Source organism: Leptodactylus fuscus, chromosome 2 (assembly GCF_031893055.1).
Source record: "Leptodactylus fuscus isolate aLepFus1 chromosome 2, aLepFus1.hap2, whole genome shotgun sequence".
NCBI lineage: Eukaryota > Metazoa > Chordata > Amphibia > Anura > Leptodactylidae > Leptodactylus > Leptodactylus fuscus.
Genome location: NC_134266.1, coordinates 35,036,244 through 35,053,981, shown reverse-complemented (window position 1 = coordinate 35,053,981; position 17,738 = coordinate 35,036,244). Strand labels below are relative to the sequence as shown.

Here is a 17,738-nt window from a genome sequence, read left to right as displayed (position 1 = left end):
CTTTATTTTCCGCAGTGGTCTAGCTGTGACGGGATGCTGATTCGGCATCCCGTTCCTGACTAGGCCTGGATAAATGGGGCTAGTCAGGTGGGAGTCTCGGGCCACAGACAACGTGGGCAGAATCCGCCGCAGTATTGAGCAGGATGCTTCATTTTTCCACATCCTGCTGTAGGATCTGCCTCCATTGAAAACAATGGGAGGTGGGTTATGAGAGGCATCTGCTCTGGATTTAGGGGTGAAATCTGCCCCCAAATCTGCTGCAAATTCCTCCGTGTGAACTGACCCTGAATATCCCAATGTATAACATATACTGTAAGTATTAAAGAACTTCTATTTCTATCCGCAGCCCTGCGTCCAAGGAAGAACTTATATCCATCCCAGAATTTTCACCATTGAATGACCACGTTCCCGGTGTGTCATTGGATCAGAACGGGACTAATAATTCTAGAGCTTTAGAGGATCTGCTGGACTTCACTGGCCAAGCCACGTACTCCAAGATAGCCAGTGAAAGCATACATATCGATGACTGTAATAGAAATCTTATTGATGGATTTAGCAGTCCAAGTCAAGAACCTAAACTGAATACTATCTGCTGATTTGCACAATGTAATATGGGTGAGCTAAAAATCTTACTTTCTTGAGTAGTCCATGTATCTTAACCCTTTCTTGACATCCGACGTAATAGTACGGCACATGCCGAGTGTGTAACTATGGCGGCTGCCCTGAAGCTGGACGGCCGCCATAGCCGCCGGGTGTCTACTGCTTTACAAAGTAGACAACCGGCGCTAATGTCTCCAATCAGTCTCCGGACCGATTGGAGGCATTAACTCTTCCGGCACCTCGGTCAAAGCTGACCGAGGCGCCATTTTCCCAGCGGCGCGTGGGCGCCGCCATTGTCTTGGTGATCGCCGGCACCCGGAGTAAGCTCCGACGTCACGTTATTATGACAGCCGGAAGCCTTGTGAAGGCTCCAAGGCTTATCATTACATTGCTTCTATTGCAGGCTATGCTACATAGCCTGCAATAGAAGTGCCGATATTTTGCATCCAAAATCTGTCCTAATCTCACAGGCCTAGGATATTTCTGGATTATAGTCAGGGCTGTGGAGTTGGTAGGCCAAACAGTTTCCACAGCCCAACGCCGACATTGTAAATGACTGACAGCCATGATGGAGACCGACCCAGGTGAGCTCCTCACGATAAAGCTAATAAATATGGATGCAATTAATTTACCGTAATACAATTTATTTTGAAGCAGAGTCTGGTCATTTTTTTTTTTTCTTTTTCCCAACTATGACTCCACTCAAAAGTCCCGGACTCTGACTCCACAGCCCTGACTATAAAACTATTCATTTCCAGACTATAGGAATATCAAATGGTGGATTAGATTAGTATAGCAGAGTATTTTCTGCTCAGTCACTTTGATCAGGAGGAAACCTCCTTTAGGACCCCCACCAATCCTGAGTCCCCCTGCCTTTTCATTACAAGTTGTGCGGGTGAGCTGCAGCACAACTTAGAAAGTATATGGAGCTAGCGGCAATTTTCTTTGACAGGGACTGACCCTACGCAGTTAAAAAGCTAAGAGGAGACTACAGCACCGACTTATACTCTGCCGCCTTGAGTCTCAGGATTGGTGGAGGGGTCCCAATCATAAAGTGGTGGCATGGAAAGTCATTGGTGATCCCTATATTAAGATGGGAGTATCCCTTGAAGTACAATGATTGGGGACATGTAGACTATGTAAGGATTTGTGACCTTTAGAGATGAGCGAACAGTGTTCTATCGAACTCATGTTCGATCGGATATTAGGCTGTTCGGCATGTTCGAATCGAATCGAACACCGCGTGGTAAAGTGCGCCATTACTCGATTCCCCTCCCACCTTCCCTGGCGCCTTTTTTGCTCCAATAACAGCACAGGGTAGGTGGGACAGGAACTACGACACCGGTGACGTTGAAAAAAGTAGGCAAAACCCATTGGCTGCCGAAAACATGTGACCTCTAATTTAAAAGAACAGCGCCGCCCAGCTTCGCGTCATTCTGAGCTTGCAATTCACCGAGGACGGAGGTTTCCGTCCAGTTAGCTAGGGCTTAGATTCTGGGTAGGCAGGGACAGGCTAGGATAGGAAGGAGAAGACAACCAACAGCTCTTATAAGAGCTAAATTCCAGGGAGAAGCTTGTCAGTGTAACGTGGCACTGACGGGCTCAATCGCCGCAACCCAGCTTTCCCAGGATCCTGAATGGAATACACTGTCAGTGTATTCCCGTATACCCGATATATACCCCCGATACCCGTTCCAACGGTGTGCCCCCCCACCTTCACCCCAGAAATACCCTGCAAGTCCCCTAGCAATAGGATTGGGGCTATATACACCCACTATTTTTGCTACTGGTATACAGTGCCATTGTCTGACTGGGAATTCAAAGAATATATTGGGCTTACATATAACTTCAATTCCAGGGAGAAGCTTGTCAGTGTAACGTGGCACTGACGGGCTCAATCGCCGCAACCCAGCTTTCCCAGGATCCTGAATGGAACACACTGACAGTGTATTCCCGTATACCCCATATATACACCCCAAATCCCCGTTCCAATGGTGTGCCCCCCCACCTTCACCTCAGAAATACCCTGCAAGTCCCCTAGCAATAGAATTGGGGCTATATACACCCACAATTTTTGCTACTGGTATATAGTGCCATTGTCTGACTGGGAATTCAAAGAATATATTGGGGTGACGTGCACCCACAATTTTTGCTACTGCTATACAGTGCCATTGTCTCACTGGGAATTCAAAGAATATATGGGGGTTATGTGCACCCACAATTTTTAATACTGGTATACAGTGCCATTGTCTGACTGGGAATTCAAAGAATATATTGGGGTGACGTGCACCCACAATTTTTGCTACTGCTATACAGTGCCATTGTCTCACTGGGAATTCAAAGAATATATGGGGGTTATGTGCACCCACAATTTTTAATACTGGTATACAGTGCCATTGTCTGACTGGGAATTCAAAGAATATATGGGGGTTACGTGCACCCACAATTTTTAATACTGCTATACAGTTCCTTTGTCTCACTGGGAATTCAAAGAATATATGGGGGTTATGTGCACCCACAATTTTTACTACTGGTATATAGTGCCATTGTCTGACTGGGAATTCAAAGAATATATGGGGGTTATGTGCACCCACAATTTTTACTACTGGTATATAGTGCCATTGTCTGACTGGGAATTCAAAGAATATATGGGGGTTATGTGCACCCACAATTTTTAATACTGCTATACAGTTCCTTTGTCTCACTGGGAATTCAAAGAATATATGGGGGTTATGTGCACCCACAATTTTTACTACTGGTATATAGTGCCATTGTCTGACTGGGAATTCAAAGAATATATGGGGGTTATGTGCACCCACAATTTTTAATACTGCTATACAGTTCCTTTGTCTCACTGGGAATTCAAAGAATATATGGGGGTTATGTGCACCCACAATTTTTAATACTGGTATACAGTGCCATTGTCTGACTGGGAATTCAAAGAATATATGGGGGTTATGTGCACCCACAATTTTTAATACTGGTATACAGTGCCATTGTCTGACTGGGAATTCAAAGAATATATGGGGGTTATGTGCACCCACAATTTTTAATACTGCTATACAGTTCCTTTGTCTCACTGGGAATTCAAAGAATATATTGGGGTTATGTGCACCCACAATTTTTACTACTGGTATATAGTGCCATTGTCTGACTGGGAATTCAAAGAATATATGGGGGTTATGTGCACCCACAATTTTTAATACTGCTATACAGTTCCTTTGTCTCACTGGGAATTCAAAGAATATATGGGGGTTATGTGCACCCACAATTTTTAATACTGGTATACAGTGCCATTGTCTGACTGGGAATTCAAAGAATATATGGGGGTTATGTGCACCCACAATTTTTAATACTGGTATACAGTGCCATTGTCTGACTGGGAATTCAAAGAATATATTGGGGTTATGTGCACCCACAATTTTTACTACTGGTATATAGTGCCATTGTCTGACTGGGAATTCAAAGAATATATGGGGGTTATGTGCACCCACAATTTTTACTACTGGTATACAGTGCCATTGTCTGACTGGGAATTCAAAGAATATATTGGGGTGACGTGCACCCACAATTTTTGCTACTGCTATACAGTTCCATTGTCTCACTGGGAATTCAAAGAATATATGGGGGTTATGTGCACCCACAATTTTTAATACTGGTATACAGTGCCATTGTCTGACTGGGAATTCAAAGAATATATGGGGGTTATGTGCACCCACAATTTTTAATACTGGTATATAGTGCCATTGTCTGACTGGGAATTCAAAGAATATATGGGGGTTACGTGCACCCACAATTTTTAATACTGGTATACAGTGCCATTGTCTGACTGGGAATTCAAAGAATATATGGGGGTTATGTGCACCCACAATTTTTAATACTGCTATACAGTTCCTTTGTCTGACTGGGAATTCAAAGAATATATGGGGGTTATGTGCACCCACAATTTTTAATACTGGTATACAGTGCCATTGTCTGACTGGGAATTCAAAGAATATATGGGGGTTACGTGCACCCACAATTTTTAATACTGCTATACAGTGCCATTGTCTGACTGGGAATTCAAAGAATATATGGGGGTTACGTGCACCCACAATTTTTAATACTGCTATACAGTTCCTTTGTCTCACTGGGAATTCAAAGAATATATGGGGGTTATGTGCACCCACAATTTTTAATACTGGTATACAGTGCCATTGTCTCACTGGGAATTCCACAAATAATTTGGGGATTCATTCACCCTACATCTCAGGCTCTTGCCATATTCACCCAGGTTGTCAGTGCTGCACCAGCTCGTTCCCAGACAGCTCGGCCCGAAAAACGCGTTACCTATATAGAGGATTTGGACAATGAAGACAACATGTTCTAAATCTAATGTCTGCACCTTCTCCAGAATTAAAATAAAGGCAGCGTTTAACTTTCAAATAGCACTGCACAAAGGAAGAGCTTATCAGCTTGTCTCATGACATGCTACTGAAAAGTTTCATTTGTGTATCTTAATGTAAATATAGTTGTATAAGCTTTTTGGGTTTTAGGCACTGCCAAGTTATTTATTACCACCCGCTCCCTTATAATGATGATGACGCCAAAGTCACTGTGGGTGTTCAGAGCTCACAGCTTTGGGTGACATTTGTCTTGCTCTCTGTCGGTACCAGCTGTCTTTTTGGATACCGTAAAGTTATGTTGACTTTATTAACAGCTATAGAAGCTTTAGCCAGGTTGTGACGGTGTGTAACCCTAACAACACTAAGTGGGATACACATTAATAGTCAGTCTATGTACGCTAAACGTATCACTGAAGTAATTTTTTTTCCCTCTCCCCTAATATAAGAAAGGAACAGACATTAGACCTAGACCGGGGTTCGAGGCTTGAAAAAATCCAGTATTATTTGTTCTTCATGATGTGAAATATGTGTTGAAAAGCAACCCAAGATGAAGTCAGCCATGTGTGCCAGTGTGTTACTTGGCATGCCTTTGCTGGCCCCAACTGTAAGGGTCACTCTCCATTTCCTCCATTTTCCACTCCCCTTCACACCATTTGTGGTGAAGCAATGGGATGCACTGAAGTGCACCCTCTAGCCTCGTGTGGGATAGGGACATCAGATGCCACTCCAACCCCCTCGTCTTCCTCCGCCAGCCAACGGTGCGAAGATGAGAGGAGTGTGCTCTGAATGTTTTCTGCCTAGCAGAGGCTAGTTCTCACTTACGAAAATGGCCCCACTTTGACCTGTATATCAGGCACAATGGTGTAGGTTTCAAAGAAACATGGCACCAACAAGTTGGAAAACGTGGGCCATGCGTGGACCGTGTTTGAGTCTGGCAAGCTCCAGATCTGCTACCAGGTTCCAGCCATTATCACAGGCGCAAAAATGCCAGGCCCCAGGTGTAGCAGGGAAAAAAAAATGCCATCTCAGCCAGGATGGCATCCCTGACCTCGGAGGCACTGTGCTGTCTGTCCCCCAAGCTGATCAGTTTCAGCACGGCCTACTGACATCTCCCCATGCCAGTGTTACAGTGTTTTCCGCTAGTAGCTGGGGTGGAGGTTGCAGCTTCGTAGGGTTTCAGTCTACTCCTGCCATGAATTTTGGCCTGGGAGAGGAGATAGGCCACCCCAGTTTGCACCCGGGGAACAGACTCCACCACATTCACCCTGCCTGTCATTAAAGATAAGCACTGCAGCATCCCTGACCACAGGCGCTTGTCCATGTGTCGGTGGTCAAGTGGACCTTGCAGCAAAGCGCAGAGCTCTGGGCCCGACTGATGTTATGGGACACATGCAGGCGCAAGGCAGAGACAGCACACCAAGAGAAGTAGTAACGGCTAGGCCCAGCATAGGGAGGTGCCCCAGCTGCCATCTGCTGACGGAAGGCCTGGGTCTCCAGAAGCATAAACAAACACCAACATCTCCAGGGCCAGCAGTTTATCGATGAGGCTGTTACAGGCTTGGGCATGGGGGTGGGTTGTATTGTACTTCTGCCTGCAATGAAAAGCTTGGGAAATGTGGAGTGGCTGGGAAGAGGCGCATGATGGTGCAGGCCAAAAGGGCGCATGAGGGTGAACTCCCCAATGTGTCAGAGATAGGTGTGTAGGTGTCCTTGCATCATATACTTGCACCATATTTGGCTTTGGAAGTTAATTTTGTGCCAAAAAGTGGTTAAGACAGCGATCCCTCAGCTACTCCCGTTACACTGTCTATTGAAGTTACCATCTGTGGAAGTGGACCACCATTTCTAAGATCCCAAAGGAAGCAGGCAAGAGATGTGCAGTTCAGAAAAAAAGATGAGAAAATAAGTTTAGGCTGTAGAGCACAGAGGGATCGGAGAGGACAGAGCTGGTGTCGGCCAGGTATTCCCACAACATGCGCCTATACTTGTCCCTCCTGGTGACACTAGGCCCCTGAGTGGCAGTAATTTGTCCAGGGGGGCCATTAACGTGTTCCAGACCTAGGAATAAGTCTTCCAACAGGGTAGAGTTTTGCATGCCTTTGCTTCTACCCACTGTTTTTGCTGCTTAGCTTCCCTCCACATCTACTCTGCTTTCACCCCTAAACATCACCCCAGTTTATGCCTTTGCTTCTACCCAGGTTTTTTGTTGATTTAGCTTCCCTCTACATCTACACTGCTTTAGCCCCTAGACATCACCCCTGTCCATGTGGGGTCGGTGGCCTCGTCATCCACCAACTCCTCTTCCAATTGCGCACTGCCCCCTTACTGCAAACCGCACATGACCACAGCTTGCCTTGATGGCAACTGTGTCTCATGATCCCCACTTAGGTCCAGACAAGTCGGTGGCGGGTCCAAAACCCCAAAATTGGAAGGAAATGGCAGATGCTGCAGTATTTCTAACACCTGTTCCTGTGCTCGGGCCTGGTCTGTGTTGTACCCTGCACCCTGCTTAACGCATCTGCCATATCCGAAGTTGTGCTGAGCGCATGCTAATGTTTCGTGTCCAGTGCAATGGATGGGATGGGATTTCACATAAGTCTGCCACCCATGGCCACTCATGGTTGAGCAACTGAGGGAGTTGACTTTGACGAACCCGAGGGTTTTGGAGTTGGAACTACATCAAAGGTCTGTGCTGCTCACACACTCTGCTCAACACATGATATGTTTAGTGCCAGCAGTGTGGAGACGTCGCACAACAGCCGTTGTTCCAGCAGGTACAGGCGTTGTAGGAGTGCATAGAGGCTAGCAGCGGCAACTATACACTTTAAAAACTATCCGCACAAGCGCCACACTTTCACCAGTAGCTCAGGAACATTGGGGTACCTTTTTCAAAAGATTAGCAGCAATGAGTTAAAAACGTGGCCCAGGCATGGAATATGTTGCAGGCTGCCAAGCTACAGAGCCAATCCCAGGTTATGGCCATTATCACACATGACAACATGCCTGGGCCCAGGTGCAGTGGCAAAAACCACATTGCCGTCTCATCGAGGATGGCATGACTCACTTTGTAGGCAGTGTGCTGTCTGGCCCCCAAGCTGATGAGCTTCAGCACGGCCCGCTGACGTCTCCCCACACCAGTGTTGCAGCGTTTCCAGCTCGTAGCTGGGGTCAATTTAACAGCGGAGGAGGGTGGTGTTTCAGCCCTCCTCCCAGGAATGTTGTGTGGGGAGACAAGTCAGGCCACCACATTTTGCGACCCGGTCCACGCCTCAACTACATTCAACCACTGTGCCCAAATTGAAAGGTAGCGTCCCTGTCCGCATGCACTTGTCCATTCGTAACTGGTCACATGGAACTTTAGGGCTAAGCGCTGAATTTAGGGACCGCCTCATGTTTGGGGGAAAGTGCTGGTGTGGACGGCACAGTGCGGTGGCGCAGTAGACACTCTGCCCAAAAAGGGCAGAGTGTCCCCCAGCCGGGATTCCAACATCTCCTGGGCCAGATTTCTTGAGATGAGGCCGTTGAAGCCTTGGGCATGTGGGTGGGTTGCGCTGTACTTTAGCATGAAATGAAAGGCTTGGGAGATGGGGAGTTGCTGGGAAGAGGCGCATGATGGCGCGGGCAAAAGGAGAAATGGCAGGAAAAGGTGAGGATAAGGGTGAACTCCCCAAAGTGTCAGAGGCAGATGTGGAGGTGTCCTGGCTCCTGGTCTGGACTGCAGCGCCAGCCCTGTCAACAGTGGAAGAGGCAGTGGCCGCCAGGCCAAACGACGATTATCCTGCGCTTGCTCTCACCCACTGAGCCCAGGGCTTGCCTTCCAAATGATGGCACCCGCAAGAGGTGGTGAGATTCCTCTCCGCAGATCTCCAAACCATCTTGGACTTGCAAATTGCACTAAATTTGTCATGTAACTGACATGTATATGATGAGTCTATCCATTGTCTGTTCATTTTGGTGAAAGTCAGCCTGTCAGCTGACAGACAGCTGTGCTTGTCAGTGATGATGTCACCGGCTGCTTGTACCCCCAGTTTTTGCTGCTTAGCTTGCCTCCACATCCACACTGCTTTTGCCCCTACACATCACCCCTATCCATGCCTGTGCCTCTAGCCATAAGTCTGCCACCCATGGAAACTCATGGTGCAGAAAGTGAGGGAGCTGACTCTGAGGAACCCTTGGGTTTTGTAGCTGGTACTCCATCAAAGGTCTCTGCTGCTCACACACCCTGCTGAACATACGGTATCTAGGGTTAGAGCGTGTGGTGACCTCGCACAACAGTAGGTGCTTCAGGCAGATGTAGGCCTTGCTGGAGTGTATTGCGGCTAGCTCCAGGTACTGTAGACTTGGGAAAGTGGGTGTCCAAGTGCCGCACTTTCACCCTTAGCTCAGCTAATTTGGGGTATGTTTTTAAAAATCACTGCACCACTACATTGAACATGTGGGCCAGGCATGGAACGTGTTGGAGGCTGGCAAGCTCCAGAGCCCTCCAACAAGCTAAAAAACCTGGCCCCAGGGGCAGCGGGGATAAACAAATTGCCATCTCATCCAGGATGGCATCCCTGACCTCAGAGGCAGTGTGCTGTCCGTCTCCCAAGCTGATGAGCTTCAGCCCAGCCTGCTGACGTCTCCCCACACCAGTGTTGCAGCGTTTTCAGCTCGTAGCTGGGGTAAATCTAACAGCGGAGGAGGAGGAGGGTGGTGTTTCAGCCCTCCTCCCAGGAATGTTTTGTGGGGAAACAAGTCAGGAAAATTCTTGAAACGGGAGAGTTTTGCATCTTTGCCCTTGCTGCCTATGGACATCCCTTTGCCTCTAGCCACCATTTTCCCTGCTTTGCTTGCCTCCACATCCACACTGCTTTTGCCCCTAGACATCACCCCAGTCCATGCCTTAGCTTGTACCCCCAGTTTTTCCTGCTTAGCTTGCCTCCACATCCACACTGCTTTTGCCCCTAGACATCACCCCAGTCCATGCCTTAGCTTGTACCCCCAGTTTTTCCTGCTTAGCTTGCCTCCACATCCACACTGCTTTTGCCCCTAGACATCACCCCAGTCCATGCCTTAGCTTGTACCCCCAGTTTTTCCTGCTTAGCTTGCCTCCACATCCACACTGCTTTTGCCCCTAGACATCACCCCAGTCCATGCCTTAGCTTGTATCCCCAGTTTTTCCTGCTTAGCTTGCCTCCACATCCACACTGCTTTTGCCCCTAGACATCACCCCAGTCCATGCCTTAGCTTGTACCCCCAGTTTTTCCTGCTTAGCTTGCCTCCACATCCACACTGCTTTTGCCCCTAGACATCATCCCTATCCATGCCTCTTCCCCTAGCCATAACTCTGCCACCCCTGGAAACTCATGGTGCAGAAACTTTGGTTGCTGACTTTGAGGAACCCTTGGGTTTTGTAGATGGAACTCCATCAAAGGTCTGTGCAGCTCACACACCCTGCTCAAGATATGGTATTGTAGGGTTTCAGCGTGTGTGAATGACGGACAACAGCCTGTGTTTGGACAGATGTAGGCCTTGCTAGAGTGTTTTTAGGCTAGCAGCGACTCCTGTGCACTTGCAAAAGTGGGCGCACAAGCGCCGCATTTTCAACAGTAGCTTCGGTACATTTGGGTATGTTTTTAAAAAACTTTGCACCACTAGGTTAGACGTGGGCCAAACATGGAACGTGTTGGAGGCTGGCAAGCTCCAGAGCCGCTACCAGGTTCCAGCCATTATCACAGGCGTAAAAATGCCAGGCCCCAGGTGTAGCAGGGAAAAAAAAATGCCATCTCAGCCAGGATGGCATCCCTGACCTCGGAGGCACTGTGCTGTCTGTCCCCCAAGCTGATGAGCTTCAGCACCGCCTGCTGACGTCTCCCCACACCAGTGTTTTAGCGTTTGCCGCTAGTAGCTGTGGTGGAGGTTGCAGCGTCGTAGGGTTTCAGTCTACTCCTGCCATGAATTTTGGCCTGGGAGAGGAGATAGGCCACCCCAGTTTGCACCCGGGGAACAGACTCCACCACATTCACCCTGCCTGTCATTAAAGATAAGCACTGCAGCATCCCTGACCACAGGCGCTTGTCCAAGTGTCGGTGGTCAAGTGGACCTTGCAGCAAAGCGCGGAACTAAGGGCCCACCTGATGTTGAGTGACACGTGCTGGTGCAAGGCGGGGACGCCACACCGGGAGAAGTTGAGACGGCTAGGGACGGCATAGTGAGGTGCCACAGTTGCCATCAGGTCCGGGAAGGCGGGAGTTTCAACAAGCCGGAACGCCAACCTCTCCTGGGCCAGCAGTTTAGCGATGTTGGCGTTCTAGGCTTGCGTGGGTGGGTGGTTAGCAGTGTATTTCTGCCGGCGCTCCAATGTCTGAGAGATGGTGGGTTGTTGTAAAGAAGCGCCTGATGGTGCCTTTGATGGTGCAGGAGAAGGAGATAAGACAGAAACAGGGGAGGATGAGGGAGAAGTCAACAAAGTGGCGGAGGCAGATGAAGTGATGTCCTGGCTCGTCCTCTGGAGTGCATCGCCAGCACTGTGAGCAGAGGCAGTGGCATGAACGGCGGGCGACGTTTGTCCTGCCGTTGCTGCCTGCCACTGATTCCATTGCTTGGATTCCAAATGACGGTGCATTGAAGTGGTGGACAGGTTGCTCTTCTCAGGGCCCCTACTCGATTTCGAGAGGCAAATTGTGTAGACGACACTATATCTGTCCTCGGCGCATTCCTTGAAAAAACTCTACACCTTCAAGAAACGTGCCCTCGATGGGGGAGTTTTTCTGGGCTGGGTACAAAAGGGAACATCTTCGGACATTCCGGGTCTGGCCTGGCTTCGGCAAAGCAGCTGACCTCTGCCTCTGGACATGTCTCTGCCTCTAGCTACCCTTTTTGGTGCTGCACCTGCCTCAACATCCACACTACTTTCCCAGCTTGACATCTGCCTTGTCCAGGTGGGGTCGGTGTCCTCGTCGTCCACCACCTCCTCTTCCAACTCCTGTCTCGCCTCCTCCTCCTGCACAATGCGCATGTCAACTGGCTGCCCTGACAGCAACTGCGTCTCATCGTCGTCGATGAGGGTGGGTTGCTGGTCATCCGCCACCAAATCGACCGGAGATGGAATGGAGGAGACTCTAGTGTTTGAGCATCTGGACACAGATACTCGTCTGTTAGGTCCGTGGAATCGCGAAATGGAGGGGCAGGTTGCGGTACAGTCAAAGGAAGGGAGAACAGCTCTGGGGAGCAGGGACAGTTGGGGTTATTGTTCTGAGAAGATTGGGAATTTTGGGTGGAAGGAGGACAAGACTGTTGGGTAAGAGGAGGTAGAGGCTGACTGGCTGGTGGACAATGTGCTTTAAGCGTTATCCGACAGCCATTGCAAGACCTGTTCCTGGTTCTCGGGCCTACTAATCTTTGTACCATTCAGCCTAGTTAATGTGGAACTTTTGTGCAAAGCGCAGAACTTAGGGCCCGCCTGATGTTAAGGGACACACGCTGGTACAAGGCTCAACTCACCCTAAGTGCCAAAAACACTGCTGGTGCAAGGCTCTACTCATGCCAAGGGCCTCAATCTCTGCTGGTAGCTCAGCTTAAGGTCATGTAACTTTGTTTGGAAGGGCTCATGTTAAGGGCTAGAAAAGTGAATTTTGGAAGGTCTTACCACATCACACACACACACACACACACACACACACACACACACACACACACTCAAAATGACAGTTAAGGGTGAGGGCTTTTGGAATTCCCATTGCCTATTCCATTTGTGGTTGTCATGGGGAACGTGATTTAAAGGGGTGGTTGTTACTGTTTGTTGAGCTTAAATTGGGGTTTGTGTCCATCCATTTGGGGAGTAAAGAAGGTTTCCAGGTATTTTCCCACTTTGATAGAGGTTTTTTTGAATGTGGAAAGTGTGTAGTTGTTAGGCAGTGATGTTGGGGTAATAGAGGGTCTTTGGTGTGTTAGATGCCCCCAGACATGCTTCCCCTGCTGTCCCAGTGTCATTCCAGAGGTGTTGGCATCATTTCCTGGGGTGTCATAGTGGACTTGGTGACCCTCCAGACACGGATTTGGGTTTCCCCCTTAACGAGTATCTGTTCCCCATAGACTATAATGGGGTTCGAAACCCGTTCGAACACACGAACATTGAGCGGCTGTTCGAATCGAATTTCGAACCTCGAACATTTTAGTGTTCGCTCATCTCTAGTGACCTTATTTTAGCTGGTTTTTGTGGGTTTTTTGGTACGTACCTTACACTAATTGGGGAATTTTCTGTATCTGGTATTAGAACGGATAGGCACTTCTGGATATTCAGAATAATAGTATGGGGTTGAATGCAGTCCTGGGAAATTTGATCCTGCACAACTCTGCAGTCAGAGTCTGACCAGTGAAGTTTCCTAACATGGCCTCACGCCTCTTGTTGTACAATACTTATGGTTCATGGCAGGAAGTAAATCGTCCCAATACACAAATCTGGAGCCTTGTATACTCCGTGTATAAAAATACACCAAACCTTGTTATTCTATTAACCTCAGTATTCAGGTGTTCTAACTTTTTTTTTTTTTCTTTTTTTTTGTAAACAGATGCTGCAGAGTAACTCTGCAAGAAATGCGCTTTGGGCCAACGAACACTGCTGGCAGTCCAACAACAAGAGCCAAATCCTGGATTTTATTATCAGAGCTGAATATCTCCTGCAATTCTTCATCTATACTGTTTAGAAAAAGTTCTGCGTCGGTAAAAGGAAGCTACAGCAGCTGCACAGTTTTTGGAAACCTCTGGGGCACCAAGTTCATGAAATGCTGCCCTTGGTATCCGAGTGGGTCGCTTGCTGTAAGATTGGTTTTCTGCTGTTTTTGGTCTGTCTGTACTTTGCCGTTTTATTGCAGGAAGTGTCATTTTTTATTTTTATTTTTTTTATGTTTTACAAAAGCAAATCAGAAACCGGGAACACTGGGTAAAATGGAAGTGTCTGCTTGCCGTAAATATGGAACGTATCCATAACCTGTCACTACTGAGCTGTGTAAAAATGAGAAATCCTAGATGCATACATTACGTTGGGATATAATGTATAATGTCATCTTAATGTGAGACAGACGTCGGCCATCTTATCCAACCAGTGAGGGGGATTAAAGTTCAGGAAGTTTAAGGCCAGTCTTCAATAATAGTTACTTTTACTTTATACATTACGTGGAATCCTGATGGAAAATAATTGGTAATGGTCATAATAAACATAACATTGTCAGATAGTTTGTCTTTGGGGACAGTATGGCCCTTAAAGAGGAGCTCCAGACCTTGTGGTCTGCATCATATAAGATATAGTCAGTGTAAAGTAAGGACAAATTCTTCTCAAATATAACCAAGCTTTAAGATGTAACACCTGGACCCACCTGAGGTGCTACTAAACACCATAGATCTATATATTGTTACATTATGGACAGGATATGGACAGTTAAACATTGGTACAGTACGCCTGTCTGACTGTGACGTAGAGTTGCCCCATAAGAGTTCCTTTCATCACCAACTCTACTGAACCCATCTTGTAGCACTATTTGGATCTATGGTATAAGTACGGTTTGGTAGGACCTCCTGTTACATCCGAAATATGGACAGTTGCATAGAGCCTGTCGCCAGAACCCAGCATATCAACCCAGCCCCACAGATAGGGTTAGGGTCACCTGAATGATGAATTGGTGCTCCCATTGTCCAGGCATCGCTGTTATTGTGACTATGCTCTTTGGATCATAAACGGCAATCCCTCTATAACGGAGGAAGCGATTCACTAGGGGGAGACACTGCTTGCTTCAGGTGACCCTAACCTATCTATCTGCAGGGCTGGGTTATTTCTATTCTATATTAATCAATGAAATGATGGCCAAGTCTGTGATCCAGAAAGGATTTCCATATTTTTATTTTTTTTTAATTTTAGATTTAAGCGCTTGACAACTCAACAAAATGAATTTATTTTACAATTTCCTTTGACGCTTTGTGTTTTTTTTATGTATTTATAATAATGTATATCCTATGCAGATAAATGAGCTACATGACCGTATAGAGACGGCAAGTTGCCCTTTGACTTTGTTCAGCATTAGAGAACCTTTCACCGCCTAGTCCAGCTCGTTGCATCCTTCACTAGGTGCCGCTCCTGGAACCTTCCATCTGTCAGCGAAAAGCATACCTGTGCGAATCCTGACCGCTCCGGAATCAGCGGTGCGGCACCTATGAACGAGGCAGAGAGTCGGAATTGGTGGAGGTGGTGGCATTTCTGTCCTGTACCCGACCTCCATGAAGAAGCGTACTTTGTCAGTGACTACTTTTGGATTCTAACTATTAATCAGTTGTAAATACTGAGATGTGAGAAATAAAGGCTGCACGGTCGGACTGGTAAAGCACTACTGTAATGGACTATGTAAGAACCGGTCTACTGCGCAGCACATTACAGGTACTTATGTTACTGCCCAAATTTGTGTATAGAGATAATAATAAGAAGAATGTAATCTGTATAAAGATGAAGTGCCATACATTGTAAATGTAACGTTTCTGTATGTGGACGACTTCATTGTTATTAAGCTGTACATATTCAGTTACCATTTGTTTTAAAAGCCACAGTACATGATGAGAAAGTGACGTCTTCTAGGTAAGTGGGTGGTGTTACAACTAAAGCAATGTAAACCTTAGAGCATACCTGAATAAGATAGTTATGGGATGGTTAATTCCTTTCAACACTACTCTTCAGTCTCTTGTGTCTAATATCAGCCCCTCAATTGGCGATCAATGAAAAAACGCATCAATCTGAATACACAGGCCGATGCATAGTAAATAGGGGAGGAACAATCTCAATTGCAATTGTTTCTCCCCCATGGGGCTGCATGGATTATCGCCAGCACTGCCCGGATTACACAGGATGATTGATCCTGCATAAAAGATGCGTCCAGCCGTCCAGAATTTGCACGCTGGTCACCTGATCGGCAGCACTATCGGGCAGCGGCAACAGTCTGGTGACCACTTCCTAAGAATCTTTTATCCGGGTTCACCAAATTGTGTCTAGGCTAAAGGTAGACTTTTAATTTCCAGGGTAACTAAGCAATAAAAATAAAACCTGACGGATTTATTTATGATTTTCCTAAAAGAGACAGGGATGGATTTAAACAGAAGATAATGAGAATGAAAGTTCTAGTACTGCAGGTCTCGCACCAATCCATAGTGCTGTCTGTAGTACAGAGAATATTCCGTGTGTCTCCGTATAACAACACACATTGCGCCGTTATATCCACGCCGTTGGTATCGATCTTGCTGAATGTGCAATAAAGCTTTAGCATGTTTCTGTGACTTGCCATCAAAACTAAACACGTGATGGTCATATGTGTTATATTGTACTTTAAAAATGTCCATTGAGATGTGATATTTTATTACAAATTGTAGATTCATAATTGGCATGACATGTATAGCATGTATAGATCAAAGTGAAATACATTTTTGTTTTGAAACCAGTATGTTGGCGGTGTATTATTATTTCTTTTGTATTCTTGCACATACATATTACTCATTCTTGTTCAACTATATAAAGAAATGAATGTATAAAGGTTACAGCAAATCCCATAAAGTGCCTGTTTCCTCCAAATTTTGTAGTAGATGGAAGCATGCATGGAGAAGTCTAATCCCCCTCCCCCCCTGCAGCTTCTGTCCTATGTAAAATATTTCACGCCATTATAAAAGATGAAATACAGAAGTATAACTGATGACCAAGATGGATTCCTAAACGGTGTGCAGGGTGAAGAGTTCACAATCCTTGCAGCTGATCAGCACTGGTCCTGGGCCTCAGACTCCCACTGAGTTTTATATGTAGAGGACTAATCCTGAGGACACTGTAGGTCAATAAAAAGGAGTAGGATGCCTCTTTAATAAGGGACAGATACACGAAGTCCTAATGTCAGCAGTGGGGCTGCATCATGACATCTTTTTCTTCCTTGACTGTGTAATTCCTGCAATGAAAATGTAGTGCCTCATATTCTACCCATGTGCTGCCTGCTCACCCCTGTAGGTAAAAACAAAAAGTTGAGCTGTCTTTATGCCCTTCATATTTGCAACCACCATTAAGACCAAGTGCACAGAATGGCAGCTGCTAACATGGGGCACGTACTCAGCCTCACATTACAATGGCTGTGTTGCACTCTTTAATACTTAATAGAGATGAGCGAGTGCCACTAGCTATTCGAATGGAAAAGTTCGATGCAGAACCAGCATTGATTGGCCGAATGCTATACAGTCGGCCCACTTGTAGTGCAGACATGTGCAGTCGGCTCTGCCCAGGCCTGATGCCTGGCAGAGTGAATTCAGAGCCGGAAGACGCCGCGGGGACGCTGCAAGGAGAAGACTGCACGGAGGATCCAGCCCGACCCTCACTCGTGGACTTGTTAAGTATAATTTGATCAAACATTGCCTACCCCTGAAACGAGCATTTTCTCCCCATAGAGTATAATAGGATTTGATTCGAGTAGTCAAATATTGAGTGGCTACTCGAAACGAATATCGAACATTTTACTGTTCGCTCATCTTTAATACTTGACTTTTACATGGCACTTTTTATCTGAACATCTGTTTAAAGGGGAAGGGGTGGAGGAGATCTGAGATGACCCCTGTCTCAAATTTCCTTAGCATTCCCCTGTTTTAAAATAGCCTCGTGACTGCATTTAAAACGTGTGAATATGGCCTTGTGTGGACAGGAAGTCAGTTTCTCCATTCATCGCCATGAATCCTTTGATGTAAGTCTCAGAACTAACCAGTCTC

General features: G+C 46.7%; 1 protein-coding gene across 4 annotated transcripts in view; it reads left to right on the top strand.

Moving 5' to 3' along the window:
• Positions 1-15,037, top strand: part of MAP7D2 (MAP7 domain containing 2) — an 86,214-nt gene extending 71,177 nt beyond the window's left edge. For all 4 annotated transcript variants that reach the window (XM_075263605.1, XM_075263603.1, XM_075263604.1 and 1 more), the window contains 2 exons: positions 347-615; positions 13,538-15,037. In XM_075263605.1, the coding sequence (XP_075119706.1) occupies positions 347-596 (250 nt within the window). In that variant the 3' untranslated portion in view covers positions 597-615; positions 13,538-15,037. The remainder of the gene's footprint in view (positions 1-346; positions 616-13,537) is intronic.
• Positions 15,038-17,738: the final 2,701 nt, after the last annotated feature.